Source organism: Rhynchophorus ferrugineus, unplaced genomic scaffold (genome assembly GCF_030347505.1).
Source record: "Rhynchophorus ferrugineus isolate W39M unplaced genomic scaffold, kcgeb_rfMv2 rfM1, whole genome shotgun sequence".
Taxonomy (NCBI): domain Eukaryota; kingdom Metazoa; phylum Arthropoda; class Insecta; order Coleoptera; family Curculionidae; genus Rhynchophorus; species Rhynchophorus ferrugineus.
In genome coordinates, this window is record NW_027472580.1 from 27,460,924 (window position 1) to 27,478,245 (window position 17,322).

Sequence of the window (17,322 nt, forward strand, 5' to 3'; positions counted from 1 at the left end):
CTTGTTTTACAAACTTGATTGATAACTAATCGTGAATATTTCCATGAATACTTTATTGTGAATTGGTCGTGAATACTCGTCGTGAATACTTGTGAAGCATTTTTTGTCTTATTCCAGAATGACCAGCTAGAACCAAATGGACTTTTGCTGATGTCGCTTCGGGTTCGGGATAGTAAAATGTTTTGCGGGCAAAAGCGACCCTGCGTTACGACTGGAATTGTCGTTCTTGGTTATCTCAGAGGCTTGTAGATGGGTAGGCATTTTATCAAGATGTTGTCGTGTTCTAAGGCACCTAGAGAGAACCTTACACTGAGTATGTTCGTGAAACTCTTCACAAACGGAATGCCTGATTCGAGGTGTTGACGTTCCTCACAAACTATGGGGCATTGAGTAACGCGCAGACTTTTTTGCACTGGAACACTGCAGTAGTTTAAATTGTCTCTTAGAGACGTACCTGTACCACACATACTGTATAATTAATGACTAATTGGATATGTGCCATGTATTTTCAAATATACATATTCTTCTATATGATCCACATTTCATCGTGAATGTATCACTATATTTCATACGCACTATATTGCGTAGAATTAGCTAATACAACTATGTTGTTGTCTTCCATTTCTAATGACGGTACATTCCCATGGAATGGATCCAGTGAAACAACAAAAATATCTGGAATATTTAGATCTTGGGCTGCATTAATTCTATAGGAATAATTATAAAATTGTTGTGTTATTCTTGATGATTTAATATACATTAGTTTTAAAATATGGAAAAATAAAGTGCAGAATGTAAGGTTCAATCTTTAAAGGTTGTTAAATCCAAATAGGATCAATTTTGTTTTCAGTGGGAATGTTGTCTGCCAAATTTGTAACAAAACATTTTCATTGACATCAAATAGGAATCAACATATATCAAAATTTCACACCGACATAGCTGCAGACTCCAAAACGATAACAAAAAAAAACAAAGAAAAAATTATTTTTGTTGTTCAAACAACAAAATTATAAAGATTATGAGAGAAATAATGTACAATTATACCAGAAGTAATACTAAAGGTAATTATTACTTTAAGACGCATTTTGTTGTAATTAACCATTCATTTATTTTAAACTAGTAAATATATAACTCTTCAACCAAAACCTGTAGAAAAGCCGTGATGTTCTGTAGATTTGTACCTCCGTTCAAAATGTCGCCTCTTCTTTCCTGAAAGTTTTAGCTCCAGTCCATCTTTTGTGACCTTACATCTTCCGCTGTGATTCCCTCGTTTTATTAAGGGTTTAAATTTTTACAACGGTTTTTTGAAATAAAGCATAAGAAATACGTTTCCGAAATAACTATCTTGATTCAAAAGGACTTAAGTTCATCTATATATAGATACTTTTCACATAGTTATATAATTGTTGAAAATATTTATTTAAATGTAACTAACAATTTTCCAATTAATTAATCATTAGTTAAATAATATTAACTAGCCAAATTTAAATGTAACAAAACTTATAGTCATACAGTTGTTACTGAAGTAAATTGACATTTATCACGCTCGTTCATTGAGTGCTCTCTATGTACTTATTAATATGGCTTATATTATCCGTATACAATAAGCCATTTTAGAAATAATTCTTTTCATCAGCTGCAAATGGTTCCTTAATAGATATTCATGTCATTATTCCCGCTCACGTCACTATCTTTCACGATATTACTAAACAATATTTTTTCTAATCAATCTAGGTAAATAAGACACATTTATAAATTATTTAGTAGAAAATTGATTACTAAGAAAACGATTTACTAAGAACATTGTTTGATAAATTTACAAAGCAAATAAGTACTTAGCTCATACATTGTAATGATAAATATTAGTTTACGTGTTGCATAAGAAAGACGAACATGTTGAACACTCAAATGTAGATATGAGGTAATTGTCGATCAAAGGTTGAAAGAGCCCAGTGTGATATTGACAAAACTCAGCGGTGTCTGATGTGCCTCCAATGTATTTTGGCTCACATGATCTATATGTAATGCTTTCACCTAAAATAATCAATGTTAAAATGTTAGTAATGGCATTTAGGAAAATAATATAGCATTATTATAGTCCTGTACTATCCTACATATCATATATATAACATTTCTTATATCATATTACTGTGACTAAAAAAACCAAGAATTTTGAAACAAGTTAAATAATCTATCATGAGATTAATTACTTTTGTGGAAGAAGATTTCGGATCTAATTCAAATTTTGACACAAGAATATGATTTATAAACGAAATAATGTGGGCGGTAATATACTTGTATACAGCTGGTGCTCACATTCACATTATTGCTTAAATCATAGCTCAACATGCTTAATTATGGAGTTCTTACTATAACTAACATATTGCTATTCAAACAGTGTCATATCACAAGATCAAAATGCCAGCACAATCGAGACCTCAATATAATTGAACCGTTACGGGGAGTTTTACAGCAGATAGTGAAGAGTAGATTCCTACCTCCAACATCATTGAAGCAATTGGCAGATGTTTTGGTACAAGATTGAAACAAAATCCCATAGGAAACAAATGGTGGCACAATACCTTAATAATAATTGTAAGTATATTGTGTAAATTTTCTATAACCTTTCCTTTTGTTATTATTCAATCATTCCATGTCATCTTATTACCGTATTCCGTCTGGTTAGAATTTTTGTGTGGGTGACCTAGTTTGGTTACTAGGTCTAGTGACCTAGACCCTCCGACATTTCAATTTTTAATCTTTTTTTTTGTACCCTATGTGCAATTCTATTAATTTGACCTGACATTTTTTATTTCGTCCATAAATGATATGGGCAATGCAATGCTTAGACCGCTCCTTTGCCTTAATTTCTGTAGTTTATTTTCTTATCTCTTTTATTAGAGACATTATTTATTTACTTATTACAGAGATCGTGTTTATCCTCTATATCTATCTCTTTGATTACTCCCTCCAGTTTATCACTTACGTCTCTCTTTTCCAATAAAATCCATAATATTCCCAAATGCTTTTTCCAAATATATGAATAATGAATGAACGGTATATCTGTTTTTTAATATATGGACATGTTGGACGGCACACAAATGAAAGCTTCCGCGTATTATAACTATGATTTTTATGTCTTACAACAATTAAAACAAAACAAAAATTACCATTTAATAAATCGATTGAAAACCTGGCGCAAACATGTTCAAGCGATCCTGTACACTTTTGTGTGTCGTAAATAGATACATCGGTTGTGACTCTTGGGCAATGCTCGGCATCGTTGCTTTCGCAGCTGTAGCAAGATAACTCATCACCTTGAACTGTAAATATTTTTATTATATAAAAATGCAATAATTATTATATATTCACTAAGCAGCAACAATCTCATTCATGGTCATTATTGTTGAATTGTTTCCATAAAATGTTAAACAATAGCTTATGCTTGTGACTGTCCATACAGTACGGGAGCTAGCAACGTAGAGAAAACAAGAATTTCAGATAAGCTAATCTCGACGTTTACCAGTGCGCATCGTATCCGCACAGGTAAAAATACTCAATTTTTAATCATTAAGAATGAATAATTCTTTTTAATAACTTTTGATAGGCCGCCAGCCAGAAGATAGTGAAAGGGATCATATGTCAAAAGATCAGCTTAACTGAGATTCTCTCTCAAAAACGTAGCTAGCTCTTAATAAGCAATAGTATAAAATCCGACAAGAAAAACCATCCTACAGTAAGTAACAAAAGAATAGTGTTAAAGTTTATAATAAAACATATTTTTAAGATTATACAAAAATAAAAGGTTAAACATAGTTAAATAATATTTAGACTGTCCACCTTGAAATAAATAAATTTGAAGAAACAAACCGAAATATCCTTTGGAAACAACACTTTTCTAGCCAAAAGTAAGGCAAATTTGTTAATAAAATTTTTATTATCTAACTTTAAAAAGTCAGGCTCTATAGAAACACGTTTTCTTAATTACGCCTGCGGCTTTTCAGCCATGTGTTTCATTCTCAAATATTTTTATAATTGTTATTTTAAACATCACAAATCTAAGTCAACAGCGTTTTGTATAAAGTGTATTGTTAATTATTTATTTTTGCTCAAGCAAAACAATTTAACGCCTCTTGTGAAGACTATTTAGTGATATTAATTTGATTTAGTTTCCACATAAATGTTTTGACTCACGGAATCGCTGAATAGCCTAGTTGCTATCTGTGAAATCCATCTATACAATGTACTCCACATTCAGGTAATTCAGCAGTTCCTACTCCGACATAAACGTATGAGTTAGAAGTAGAAAATGAAGACGATGTGGAAGAAGAGAAACTGAACTAATCTTCAACATTTCATAGCCCTGATTTTGAATAAAAATATGCTCAACCCCATAGATAGAGCCAATGCATTTGATTTTGTAAAGTAGAGGGCGGAATTTCTAGCGCGAAAATGAATAAAATGTCAAGGATATCAACTTTATCTTTTACAGCAGATGTTTATTTCTAAAACACAAGTCAGTTTCAGGTATGAGATAAGCAATAACATCTAAATTACACGTACTTCAAAAATAAACACGTAACCTCGTAAAAAAATAATAATTCTAACGTTGACCTAGTCTAATGTTCATTAATAAACTTTTTACTTTACTAGTTTATAATAGACTTATTAAGACTTACCAAAAAGCGTAGAGCAAAATAGTACAAACAATAGAGAAATTATAGCGGAGCTCATTTTCTTTTTATTTTATTCAGTTGTTTTTTGTAATACAGAGTTAATTAGTACAATTTTGTATTATTTATAGTTAAAAAAAACCTCTTATAGATAACGATAAGATTAAATTCCATATGCTATTATTAATACATCTTCCAGGGCCCGTCCGAAATAAAAGTGATCTGACGATATCACAACCTATGTATTGCCTAGTTGTTGGTAAATTCGTTTTAAATTTAGACTGTATTTTTTTCTTCTCATTTTATTCTAGTTAAAAATAGATACAATGCTGTCCACTGTGTCCCAACAATCAACAATAGTCTAAACTGGCAAACGTTATTTTGGCGCTTTAATTGTTTTGATAAATTTCAAATCGGTGCTTAATAGTTGTGATTAGTCTGATTGATAATGTCAAAGTTAATAAATAGGCAGAGTCAGAAACAGATTATCTATCGAATTGTTATTTCGGACATAAATGAGATTATGTAGCACCTACTGTTACTAAAATGCATTAGAAAATTTAGTATGGATACTATTACATATGAAGTAGGTGGGCTTTTAATTCGAATTATTTTTTTGTTGCAGCTGCTTTATATTAGTATAACTATTGTAACTTGTTAGATGGATGTAGATTATCCCATCATATAATATTAGGAGACATAGATTTGAAATGGTCTGAAAATAACCCACCAAGAAAATTGAAGGAGCATCTAGATGTTACTTCCAAAAGAATTTAATTTTAAAATTTTATAATACCTGCCAGAGATACATAAAATACTGTCATAAAGCTAGGAATTTGTAAGAACTTAATTATTTTACTGCAAAACTACATATCCAAGTAACAAATGCTAGCCTTGTACAGTCACTATGTGTGCAGGTGTTTTTTTGAGAAATTTATAAACATATTTGTCACTAATGTTACATAATGTTAATCATTTATTTTTCTTCTTGATGAAAAACTTCATTGGGTGGAACATTAAAGAAGAACAGAAAAGAACTGAAATTGAAATATAGGAAAATGTATTGGCATACGGAGTTCAATTATGGGAATATTCTGCAAAGAGTAACATAAACAAAATGCAAATTTTTCAGAATAAAGTCCTGAGAAATATTGTTGACGCACCCAAATACTACAGGACCGATCACCTACATCGAGACTTTCAGATACCCACAGTTAGTCAAGAAATCAAGAAAATTGCAAAGGGGCATAAGAAAAGTCTCCATTCTCATGATAATATTGAAGTATTGCTTTTGGATATCACCAGAGTAGGACACAAAAGAATCAAACCATCTGATAATAAAAAATACAGCAGTGACATGTTTAAACATTATTTCACTAGAGACTGAGATAAAGCGGATGGGTCGTCCTAGTTATATAACTAGATTTAAATTATCATAAAGACAAATTGTAGGTTAGTCGGAAACGATTAGTAACAATGTAATCATTAAATAATAAAAAAAAGATTTTCCTGAGATCGTGAACACTGATGATTTTGCGATGTTGCAAATGCAAATCTCGTAACACTAGACCTGAGTTTCATTTTATTTAGATTCTCTAGTTTTCCTCCGAAGAATTCTAGTGGATGGTTAGACAAATTTGGATGTACCGTTTCTAAGTGGCGTTTACCACAGCACCAACCACACTCGCTCACTGCGTGGCGATCAATAGCTCACCGCCCGCTAAAATCATTCGCGGACCATATTTTGACATCTGCAGTCCACCGGTTGAGAACCATCGCTCTAAATGAAGGAACTAAAGAGAGAATATAACGAATAGATTAGGAAAAATATAAATATATCTATATTAACTTATGAGGTACAATATTTGCAGTCCTAAGTTAATAACTAATACTACTAATTTAACATCTAATACTATTATCCTACTTTTAAAAAAATATTAACAGTCTCAATAAAATTAATTATGCACCACTCCCTAAGACTCAACACTCAGACCGACATAAACAGACCGCAAAGGAACATTTATATTCTAGCACATAATTATCCGGACAAAAATATTGTCGCATAAAAGAATATATTTGCTCAAGAAAATAATAATCTCTCATAAAAATATCCCTAGCTGAAGTGCTCTCGCCTGCCATAAAATGTCCTAAAATGATATGCCCTATTATAAAATATCCCCTACTAAAGATATCAAAACCCAAAAAAATAAAACGATTGTATCTACTGAGGATTTGATAACTACAAGAAATCTTTTTCTGTGGGACTAGACTCCCTTTGGATGAGTGTCACCTATCGGCAGACGCCTAGATCAGGCCTCGTGGCCGCAGGAACTCATGTCAAACGCACCCTCAGGCTCCCATTCGGCACGAATTCCGTTAAGATTCTCAATAATTCACATATATGGCGATATATTCGGTACGAGAAAAAACGCCACACTGTTATTTCGTAGGCACTATAGTCACAAAGTAATAGAGATGTAACTCAATAGGGGACTTTAGCTCAAAGTTTTGCTTTGCGCAACATCCAGAAGGCGCCATAATTGTCCATTCAAGTAATTTAATTCCATTATAGGCATCTGTAAGAGAAATATTTTAGTGTGTTTAACATTTTTTTTTCTGAAATAAATTTATGAAATAAATTTCAATGAAATATAAATAAAAATATAATATGTAAAAATCCTAAATAACCTGAGATGTACACAACGGTACAACGTAAAACTTTGTTTGCCCTTATAAGAACATGTGAAACTGTTGTGGAGTCAAATAATTAACTGTACGCATGTGCAGAAAGGGGGGTACTGGCTGAATTAATACAAACCATTACCTGTTGGAGTTTGTTTAAATGTCGATGTCACCTTCTACGAACACCTTGATTGTGGGTCTAGAACGATGAAAACAGGCACTACAAGTATAGTAAGACAGTTTAGAAATTAATAGTAACAATTATGAGCACAAATGTTATTGACTCCTCCAATTTACCTTCTATATCATTTTGATTATTCACCAAGACTAAATTGTTCATAACTACTTAAAGGAAAGTTTGTATCACAAAAATGTCTGATACACGTGGTAATACTCATAAATCTGTTTCATGTTTAACCCAGCCAGTTTAGGATTTCTATGTTTTCTACCCATTTTTTAAAGTTCGTCGGGTACTTTTTTAACGAAACACTACCTAGAACGAGAATGCGTTTCAGCTACCGACTTGTATATTCTAATAAGATAAAATAATAATTTAATCCATAAACGTTATAAAAAACTGACTACACTGTTTCCTATATAAGGCACATTGAAAATGGCGTACAAAATAAATAAACAAGCCGTGAAACGAAATAAGCCAATCAGATCCCGTCGCGGCTCTTAGTATAGCGATTAAAACAAGTTATAATATGTTAAAAATAGCGACATCTACATGTTGGACGTCGCGAAATGTTTCCCCAAAATTTGCTATAAAGTTAAATCTCTATTTCTCAATCACCATTGTTAATTTAATTAGTACTATATTATTATGGGGATTTAAAATTATGCATTTTAAGTTCCTGCCAAAATCCGTTCATATATTCCACTTAAATAACTTCAGTTCAATTCCTCTGAATCGGAATAAGCGATTTAATAATTAAACCGCAGCTATGTTTACAAATGTGGTATAAAATTTCGTATACTATTGAATGAAACAATAATGAAGTACTTCAGGGAACATCAAAACCACAAAAAATAATTCGTGTGTTTTTCAAATGTAATTCCATATTGTGAAAATAACTAAAATGATAGAATGTTGATTTACCTGGTGTTATTCACTAAATAATTTTCGGCAAGCTGGTTCAAATCAATAAATGTCATTCTTGAACATGTCGTTGATTCACGAAACTGTTCTATTAGTTACTGGGTATTATTTATCTTCGTGTAAATAAAAGTAAACTGTTTCTTAACTACTTATGTTTTACTTATATTTACAGTTACAATACAATAAAAGACCCGAACTATATTCGATCTTACAGATCGTTCTAATTTGATAAATTTAGCGTGAATTAGTATAAGTAGTGTAAATGTAAGTATGTGTAAGTCACATCTACTGTGTGGCAGTCAAATGTAAAATTCTGACCTGCCAGAGAGATACAAAATACCCTAATAAAGCTATAAAAATTCAGATGTTACAAAAACAGTATTTTGGGAAGCAAAAATAAGAAATTTCTGAACAAATATTAGAAATGTATGGCTATTTTGGTAATTCACTCCTTCAAAAAGTTAATGCAAGGCTATATAACATCATTCAAATATTGATTGATTTTGCGATACAAATATTCTTGTTGTGCAGTCATATTTACTTTAACATTTTTGGCATTGTTCCATTAGAACACGTTTTGAGTTTATACTGTGATCAATACCTATACAATCTTAGCCAATTTTTTGATAACAAAGTGAAAAACAGGTTAACTTTCCAAAAAACAAAATGAATATGCATTATGAGGAACTGAATCGGATCATATATAATCATGAAAACGTAAAAATACTAAAAACACTGCAATATTTCCTCAAACATTTCCAGCAAACTATATCTCTATTTTATTTCTAATTGTAATGAAAATAATTAAAATTTTAAAGAAACTAATCTGGATTTATTTCAACTGAATTAAAAGATTTGTGATTAAAATTATCTTGTGGCCAATAATAAATAATAGTAGTTAAATAAATAGTTGGTCCTCAGCATTAAACCTACCGACTGGCGAGTGACCTACTCTAGAAATCATCCCAGAAGACATCCGGTCTTATCCAGCCTGGTTACTGGCGTGACTGGGATCATTTTCCTTGTCGAATTTTACACTCTTGCCTAAAACATTCACAAATTTTAAACAATCATAAACATAAATTTACGACCATGCCACAGCAGGATTCGAACCCGCTATCGGGCTATCGCAACAGTAGGAGGACCGTCCCATCGCCTTTACCACTACGCCACCAAGCCGGCAGTTATTAATTATTATTATTATTAAACAAACATTAATCACACACTAGTATATATTATTATATATAACATTTAGTTGTATTAATATTATTTATGTTAAAATATTTGTGAGTTTTGATTTTATTAATAGCACCCTCTGAATTGTGGTTAATTTAAAAGCTCAAAAAGTATAAGGAAGTATATTTCGACAACATTGATGTATGTATTTTCGCTTGAAAGATTATTTCATCACGGGAACATCTATATGTACCTTTTTACCAACCGTTATCAAATATACTAATAAACAATATATTTGATGACTAATTCGCACAAATATATAGTAATAATTGTGTAAATAATTGCACAACCATTTACAACCTATATATTAATCAATATATGTTAGTCTACAATTTTATCTATGAATATTGAGATAAAATCCTAAAGAATTTAAAATTCAATTTTATTTGAAAATATTACTATATATAACGTAAAGAAGGAGCGACTGGATGAAAAGCGATAGTGATACAAAGCGATACTGAGGGTAAAAAACTAGCATTGGGATCTATCGACTGAAAACAGTTGAAATAGTTGATAGTACCAAAACAGTCGATAGTCAAAAAACTAGAGACTCAAAATAGTAATTACTATTTTCAGTCATATGCACGATTCTACTGTTTTTTTTTTTAATTCGTGATGTCAGACGAAGATGTACGAATCCTTTCCTGTATAAATTGTGAGAGAGGAAAGGACGGAGATAACTTCTTGGGGAAGTTAATTTTATATGTGGTTATATCTTCCAACAGTAGTATAAGCGAGACGAAGATGTATAAATTCCTACACGAACTAACTTTAAAAAAGAAAAGAAAAAAAAATTACTGAAAGGTATTATAATAATAATACATAACATGCAATTTATAATTTAATTTTAAACGAAGTAGAATTACTTTTATATTAGAATGTATATATTAAATAATATACTTTAATAAGCATAGACAATACAATAAAACTTAAAAAAAACCAAAAAACTAAAGATTTACAATAACCCAAAAATACTATAAAAAAATTGAAAATGTACCTAATCATAGAAAAATAAAAACTAATCCACTACATAATTAAAACTGATCTGAATGAAATAATATAAATGCTTTATTTATTATTGAACGGAAATATTTTTTAACAAAAATCGAGAGAGTAATATATTACATATTATTGCCATAAAAACAGTCAAAATATTTTATTTTTTATCATTCGCAATTTTAATCCTTTTACCTTATTACATTAACAATCTTGAAAAATATCCTACCTAAATGCTATAATATTAAAATACAATATATTGTTATTTATATACAAGCAAACTACCAAAAAATCATAAAACTATTACATATAAATCTATTTAAACATAAATTGGGTACATTTCTGTCAAGGTCGTGGCTAGTACGACCGAGCCAGAACGTTAAAAATCAGTCGAATGAAACTAGTAGAACTAAAAATAGTAACAAAAGGTACGACTGAGACAGTCGTAAAAAGTAACAAAATCAGTCAATTACTAAATAGTCGATTTCAGTCGAACTAAAAATAGTTCCCAACAGTCGATAGTCTAGTAAAAACAGACAAATTCGTCTCACTTGTTCACCTGGTAAAATCGGATAGTTGTCTCACTTGTTCACCAGTAGTAGTAGAAAAACAGATGGCCGGATAGTTTAGGCCATATTGGACAACTTATAGTTCTTGTAAAATTATATTTGAGTATCGCGTATACATTCGTCTGCCAATTTTCTTCTGAAGGTCTTCGAAATCGCACTGTTTCTACTCAAATTTCCATGATACGAATAGAAATAAATACCCCTACCGCTAACCTACTCTACAAAATTGATTACTCCTGATTTCAATAGTCTACGGCTAAGAGCGCTAGAGAAGCTAAGTGAGCTACTGCAATCCGCCTTTGGTGGCCGTTAACGATGAACTGTAAACTTCTGTCTAGGATTTTTATCTATTATAAAACAAGTAAAATTCTTCACTTATTATCTTCACGATCTCATTTCACTCGTTACACCATTCAATCTTAACACAAGCACTTGAGCTTGTCGACTTGAATATAAAACGATATTGCTAAATGAAATCTATTCTAATATAAACAAAATCACTATGTCGGGCAAGCAAACCATATTCGCATGTAAAATGGAAACGACATAGAATGACTCACGAACAAATTTAAAACCCTTTTAGTGAACCTGTTGGGAATTTTAATATTAGTAATAGCTTTTAATAGAAACAATATATGGAATAATTGGAAAAAAATATTATGAATGACAAAATCATTAAACACAAATGTGATAACACACTCTATTAACACATCATAAATGATATATATTGTGATCGAATATATTTAAAATACCTTATAATAGAATAATTTTTATTAAAACCACTTTTAACATTTTAACAAAACCACAGAATAATATATATTATATAGGCTGTACTATAAGAAATAGTCAGAAATAAAAAACTAATTCTTATTTAAGCTGCGTTTACCTATTCGTTTAGTGAAAACTATTTTTTTACGTTGATAAGTTTCGTTTAAATTGTGAATTAACATATAAATCAGAGAAAGTTAAATCAGAGCGAATAAGCTGGATTTGGCAATTCACACATTTGAACTTGAGTATTATAAATCTGTCAAAAATCCGGATGCATATAGAAAAGTAATAATTGTCGATATTTTATGATTGGAGACAATTCCATACTATTTCTCCAGTTCTCGACATGTATAGACATCCTTACTTTGTAGATCCCAACATATACACAGCAATTATTTATGAATATATGAATATGAAAAATATTTCGCTTCAATGCCAATATGGGGCTCTCCTGGACTAACCCATAAAATATAGAAATAATAGAAATGAATCTTAAATGGGCGCATATGAAACAGAGAATATATATATATATATATATAATATTTATATTTTGTGGAAATAATCAAGAAGTTATTGGACCTTTTTGGTAATTATATAGTTGCTATAAAAACAATTTTAGTTATATACAAAGGATTTCCGTTTCATTTTTTTCGACAGAGCCTCTGTCGAAAATGTTTCTTTCGAGAGGATTTATTTTTCGACATTGCTGACTATTTTGTTAATTATTTTTTACAGTTCTTTTTTATTTAAAACGAGATATTTAAATCTAAAGAATTTTATATGGTCCATAAAAGGAGCCAATTTCTAGGTCATAACATGCTGACCGACAATCATGTTATTAGGGGCAAAATAAACAAAATGATGGTTACGGCCTTCAGTACGAATGTTGGAGTTTTGATGATGCCATGTTTAGAATGGACTAAGTTTTTTATTTTTCATGACATTATGTTAAATGAAGAGTAAAATATCTTGTTAATCGGGCCAGTATAACTCCCTAATAAGTCCTTTCATTTATATCAGAGCAGTTATTCCGGTAAACTCTATGTTTTGTGCATTAACTTACGACTTTTTGCACTTAAGTTTGTTGCATTAGATTCACTTTTCATTGACAGTCACAAAAAACCTCTTTTTAACTTAGATTTTAAGTAACATTTTCACATGTAAATTTGTGAAAGCATTTGTTTCACTAACTTCTAATCTATCTGAGAGTTATTTAAGAGTTTAATGGCGATTTTTGTCCAAGCTTTGGAGTTTTGATAATGACTTCAGAATGGCCAGTTTTAAATCGTTGAGACTAAAACCGACATATGACAGGGGAACATTAGCATAATCATCATTCTAAATGAGTTTAATGATCTTCGCCAGCAGATTTCTTCAAATCAACTATTAAAAGTAATAATATAATGTTATTTTATTTTCAAAAGAATACAATTGTTATTTCAGATTATTTAAATTTAGAATATTATTTTTATAAAATAAACAAATACTAAATAAAAATTTAAAATCTAAACTATCAATATTTTAAAACGTTACGAATTCGAACTATATTATATCACATCCTGTTAATCTATTTGCCAACGATATTTCCCTTAATTGTTCAAACATATTACAAATTGGTGTGGTTACTCACGGAAATGTCACCAGGAAAGATACTATATATTTCGAAGAGTTTTCGTGACAATTCATTCCCATTAAGGTAATAACAATGTCGCATCATTTATTTTTAATATTATCCGTTATTGTGGTTTCTTTAAAATATGGTAAGTATTATTTTAGTTATTCTGAATCGATTAATATACAACATTATTGCATGTCCATAAACTTTCTTTAAAAATATGTTGTCCGAGCTATTAATAACAATGGAAATATTTTTTAAGAATATTATTGTGACATAATTTCTCAACGATCTGTTAATCTGAATTGGATATAAACCTTTCAGATTGCTCCACTTCTTGGCCTGCTCTATAAATTTGGTGTTGAAATTAATTCATATTGTTTTTACAAAAGATGTCTTAGATAACCTAACAGTTTTCTGAACAACCATACATTGCAGTACATCCTAGGGATTCCCAAAAAAATGTTGATATATCGATATACTGATATTTTTTACAAAATATATCGATATTTTTTTGGACTATATTTTCCGATATTTTTTTTTTAGATTAGTTTCAGATAATTTCGATTTATGTATCTAAAAACTTGTTCAATTGTTCTTGTAAAAACTTGAAAATGTTCAAAATGACAAAATTCAATTTGTTCAAAAATTGCTACCGAGAGATCTTGATCAACGAGTTGAGTACAGTTATTCAATCCTAAGGCTGTCTGGTGAAATTGAATATTTTTTGTATAAATTGATAATGAGCGATGAAGCCCATTTTCCTTTCAGTGGTCACGTCAATTCACAGCACAGTCGGTTTTGAAGAACACAGAATACTCAATTAATTCCTGAAACATCATTGCATCCACTAAAAACAACTGTATGGTGTGGTATTCATGTTGGAAACATCATTGGTCCCTATTTTTTTGAAAATGACCAAGGGGTTGCTGTTACTGTTACTGCTGAACGGTACCAAGACATGAATCGAAATGTTCTTGTACCAAAAATAGAAGAGCCGGGACTAGAGGTCATGTGGTTTAAGCAAGATGGGGCCACAGTACACACAGCTCGTTCAACAATTCAATTATTGAATTACGTTTTTCCACGAAGACTATTTTCTTGAAGCGCAAATTTTACAGCATCAGACTTTTTCTTATGGGATTTTCAAAATCAAAATTTATGTGAATAAGTCCCAAACAATTCAACATCTTTAAGGCAGGATTCATAAAATATACAGACAATAATATATAAAGAAATTCAGCCTCAGATGTCATAAAAAATGCCTTAAAAAGATCCGAAAGTTACATAGCGAATCGCGGTCACCATTTAGCCAATATAATTTTTCAATTACAACGAAAAAGAAATGTAAAGACCAAATAAACTTTTTATGAAAACCAAATTTACTTATCTTTTCTTTGAGCAAAGTTATAGGCAGTCAAAATGGTAGCGAGATTTTTACCTCACGTTGTAAATATTAAAACCTAGGGTTTTGAAAGAGATTATCAGATTAAGTATTTTTTCATAAATATATCTGCTGAGTACTCCAGACTATTTAAATAAACTTTTATTTCCAGGAACAGCCCTAAACTGCTATGATTGTACCGGAAGAACCAACACTTCATCTAACTGTGAAAATAATTTGAGCTCAGTCAAAAAGCAAAATTGTACAACAGGTCTGGTTTGTGCCTATTACATTATAGAAAGTAAGTAATTCATATACAGGATGTCCCAATATTTACCCAAGACCAACCATCGTTGAATTATAATTTTGTAGAAACATAAAGTACAAATAATTAGAAGTATAATCATCTACGCACACTTTTGGTTAAATGTTTCATTGATATTTTGTATAAATGTAGCTGAATTGATTCTCCTTCGATATTTTTTCGGATGAACTTGTTGACATTGACCACTGACTTTAAATAAATTCTATAGTATGTTAGTATGAGTTCCATAAAAATAAATAAAATGGTTTTAAATCACATGATCTAGGATGCCAATTCTAAAAACCGGAAATATACGCTACACGATCAGGAAATCCCACATACAATAATTGAATCGCTCTATATTCGTTTTGTTGAGACCATATGTTGTCTTCATCAATATGGTTACTGCTTGAATATATATATTTTGAAATAACCCTAAGATCTGCATCAAGCAGTCTCAAGTTATGGTTGAACGTCGTTTCAACCAAGCATCTATTTTGAGGAGTACCGTATTCATCAAAATAGAAATGAGCTATATCGCATAGGACGATTTTGCTTGAAGAATCAACATCCGTTTGTTTATGTTAAATAAACCATCCTATCAACTGTATGTTAGTGTGAATGGCAATAAAGCTTCAGTTCTTGTGATAATGGAACTTTCTAAGAATAAAAACACATATTTTAGTAATGAAACGATATAGAGAGATTCTTGAAATTTAAAACTCATTTCTAGTATATCGAATTGATGTTCACTATGTTTTATCACCAATAGATTCACGCATTGCCTCATTATCAAAATGTTAATAGCTTGTTAGTAGACTGACAGTTGTTGGAATCATATTAATGTTCTGATAATACATTTTTTTTTTAAATTTATGAATAAGGGTCGCTAAATTCGTCATGTATTAATCTGTTTTTATATTAATATCTTATGTAAACTATGGGGTACTGTTTCAAAAATTAGCCTATCCAGAATGATGATTTAAATGCGAAATTGTTTTCTTTTAGACAATTCGTATTCAACAATAACTCGGAGCTGTTCCAGTCCTGATGTTTGCAGCAGATTAGAAAACCAAAACTCACACATTTTAGGACACAATAATACGGTGAAATATTGCAAAACCTGCAATTCTACTGATTACTGCAATTCTGCAGTATCAATTCAAACTAGCAATGTATTCTTCATAATACCTGCAATTGTATATATGTTATCCAAATTTGTTTAAAAAACTGCAAATGTTAATAATCGTGAAAATGACGTGAAAATGATACTATTAGTAGATGTATTATATGATGCAACCATTACAGCCCTGACTATAGCGATCACGTGCAAAGGCCATCTGTTTTAAGACTGACTAATAATGAACGAACGAGATGGGTTTAGTCCGTTTTCTAATAACCTATTGTTTCCACAAAAATAAAATAGTTCTTCAAGTATATTAATAGTTTTTGTGCTCTAAACCTTTTCCCATTCTATGACTTACATATTTTCAGTAAACTGTTATTTTTCATAAAGAGAAACATTTAGCTTTAATTACAATCACAAACATAAATGCCCCAGCAGGATTCGAACCCGCGACTATCGCAACAGTAGATGGACCGTCTTGTCACCTTGAACATTACGCCAACCAAGCTATTTTTACAATATGATAATATTATTCCAGATTTAAAAATTTATTTTCGAGAAAGTATTTCGAATATATGTTATTTCAGGCGTCTGATACGATATGTTTATGTTATAACGATGCATGGGCGAAAACAAACATTTAAACTTGGTTTATATTAGAATAAGGTTGATTCGACAGTGGTTTTTTTTTGGGCGCGCGGTTCAACAAGACCTCTCCTTATCGTAAAATAAGACAGCGTTTTCATGGGAAAATATCAGCTCGTTTTATATCGTTCGCATTTTCTAACTTATGCATCGGTCTTATAAATTAGTTTCAAATATATATATTTTTTAATTTGATAGTTTTTTGTCAAAAATCGATAC

General features: G+C 30.6%; 3 protein-coding genes across 3 annotated transcripts in view; 2 read left to right on the forward strand and 1 right to left on the reverse strand.

The window, feature by feature from the left end:
• Positions 1-1,775: 1,775 nt before the first annotated feature.
• On the reverse strand, positions 1,776-4,809 carry LOC143206610 (uncharacterized). The gene is made up of 3 exons (XM_076419228.1): positions 4,680-4,809; positions 3,171-3,323; positions 1,776-2,034 (listed from the first exon to the last, which is right to left on the reverse strand). Exons 1-3 carry the CDS (start codon positions 4,732-4,734, stop codon positions 1,868-1,870), a joined length of 375 nt encoding a protein of 124 aa, XP_076275343.1. The 5' UTR covers positions 4,735-4,809; the 3' UTR covers positions 1,776-1,867.
• Positions 4,810-10,437: 5,628 nt separating this feature from the next.
• The window catches only part of LOC143206602 (uncharacterized), a 36,859-nt gene continuing 29,974 nt past the window's right edge, over positions 10,438-17,322 (forward strand). Inside the window, exon 1 of the mRNA XM_076419215.1 lies at positions 10,438-10,443. Within this exon, the coding sequence (XP_076275330.1) occupies positions 10,438-10,443 (6 nt within the window). The remainder of the gene's footprint in view (positions 10,444-17,322) is intronic.
• On the forward strand, positions 13,659-16,769 carry LOC143206604 (uncharacterized). Its single transcript, XM_076419218.1, has 3 exons — positions 13,659-13,789; positions 15,201-15,329; positions 16,341-16,769. Exons 1-3 carry the CDS (start codon positions 13,735-13,737, stop codon positions 16,556-16,558), a joined length of 402 nt encoding a protein of 133 aa, XP_076275333.1. The 5' UTR covers positions 13,659-13,734; the 3' UTR covers positions 16,559-16,769.

Excerpts from the sequence above, each read along its gene's own strand:
- LOC143206604 (XM_076419218.1), top strand. The coding sequence starts at position 13,735 with ATGTCGCATCATTTATTTTTAATATTATCCGTTATTGTGGTTTCTTTA. Across the intron at positions 13,790-15,200 it reads TGTGGTTTCTTTAAAATATG|GAACAGCCCTAAACTGCTAT; the intron begins GTAAGTATTATT and ends TTTTATTTCCAG. Across the intron at positions 15,330-16,340 it reads TGCCTATTACATTATAGAAA|ACAATTCGTATTCAACAATA; the intron begins GTAAGTAATTCA and ends GTTTTCTTTTAG.
- LOC143206610 (XM_076419228.1), bottom strand. The coding sequence starts at position 4,734 with ATGAGCTCCGCTATAATTTCTCTATTGTTTGTACTATTTTGCTCTACG. Across the intron at positions 3,324-4,679 it reads ATTTTGCTCTACGCTTTTTG|TTCAAGGTGATGAGTTATCT; the intron begins GTAAGTCTTAAT and ends AAATATTTACAG. Across the intron at positions 2,035-3,170 it reads TTCAATCGATTTATTAAATG|GTGAAAGCATTACATATAGA; the intron begins GTAATTTTTGTT and ends TGATTATTTTAG.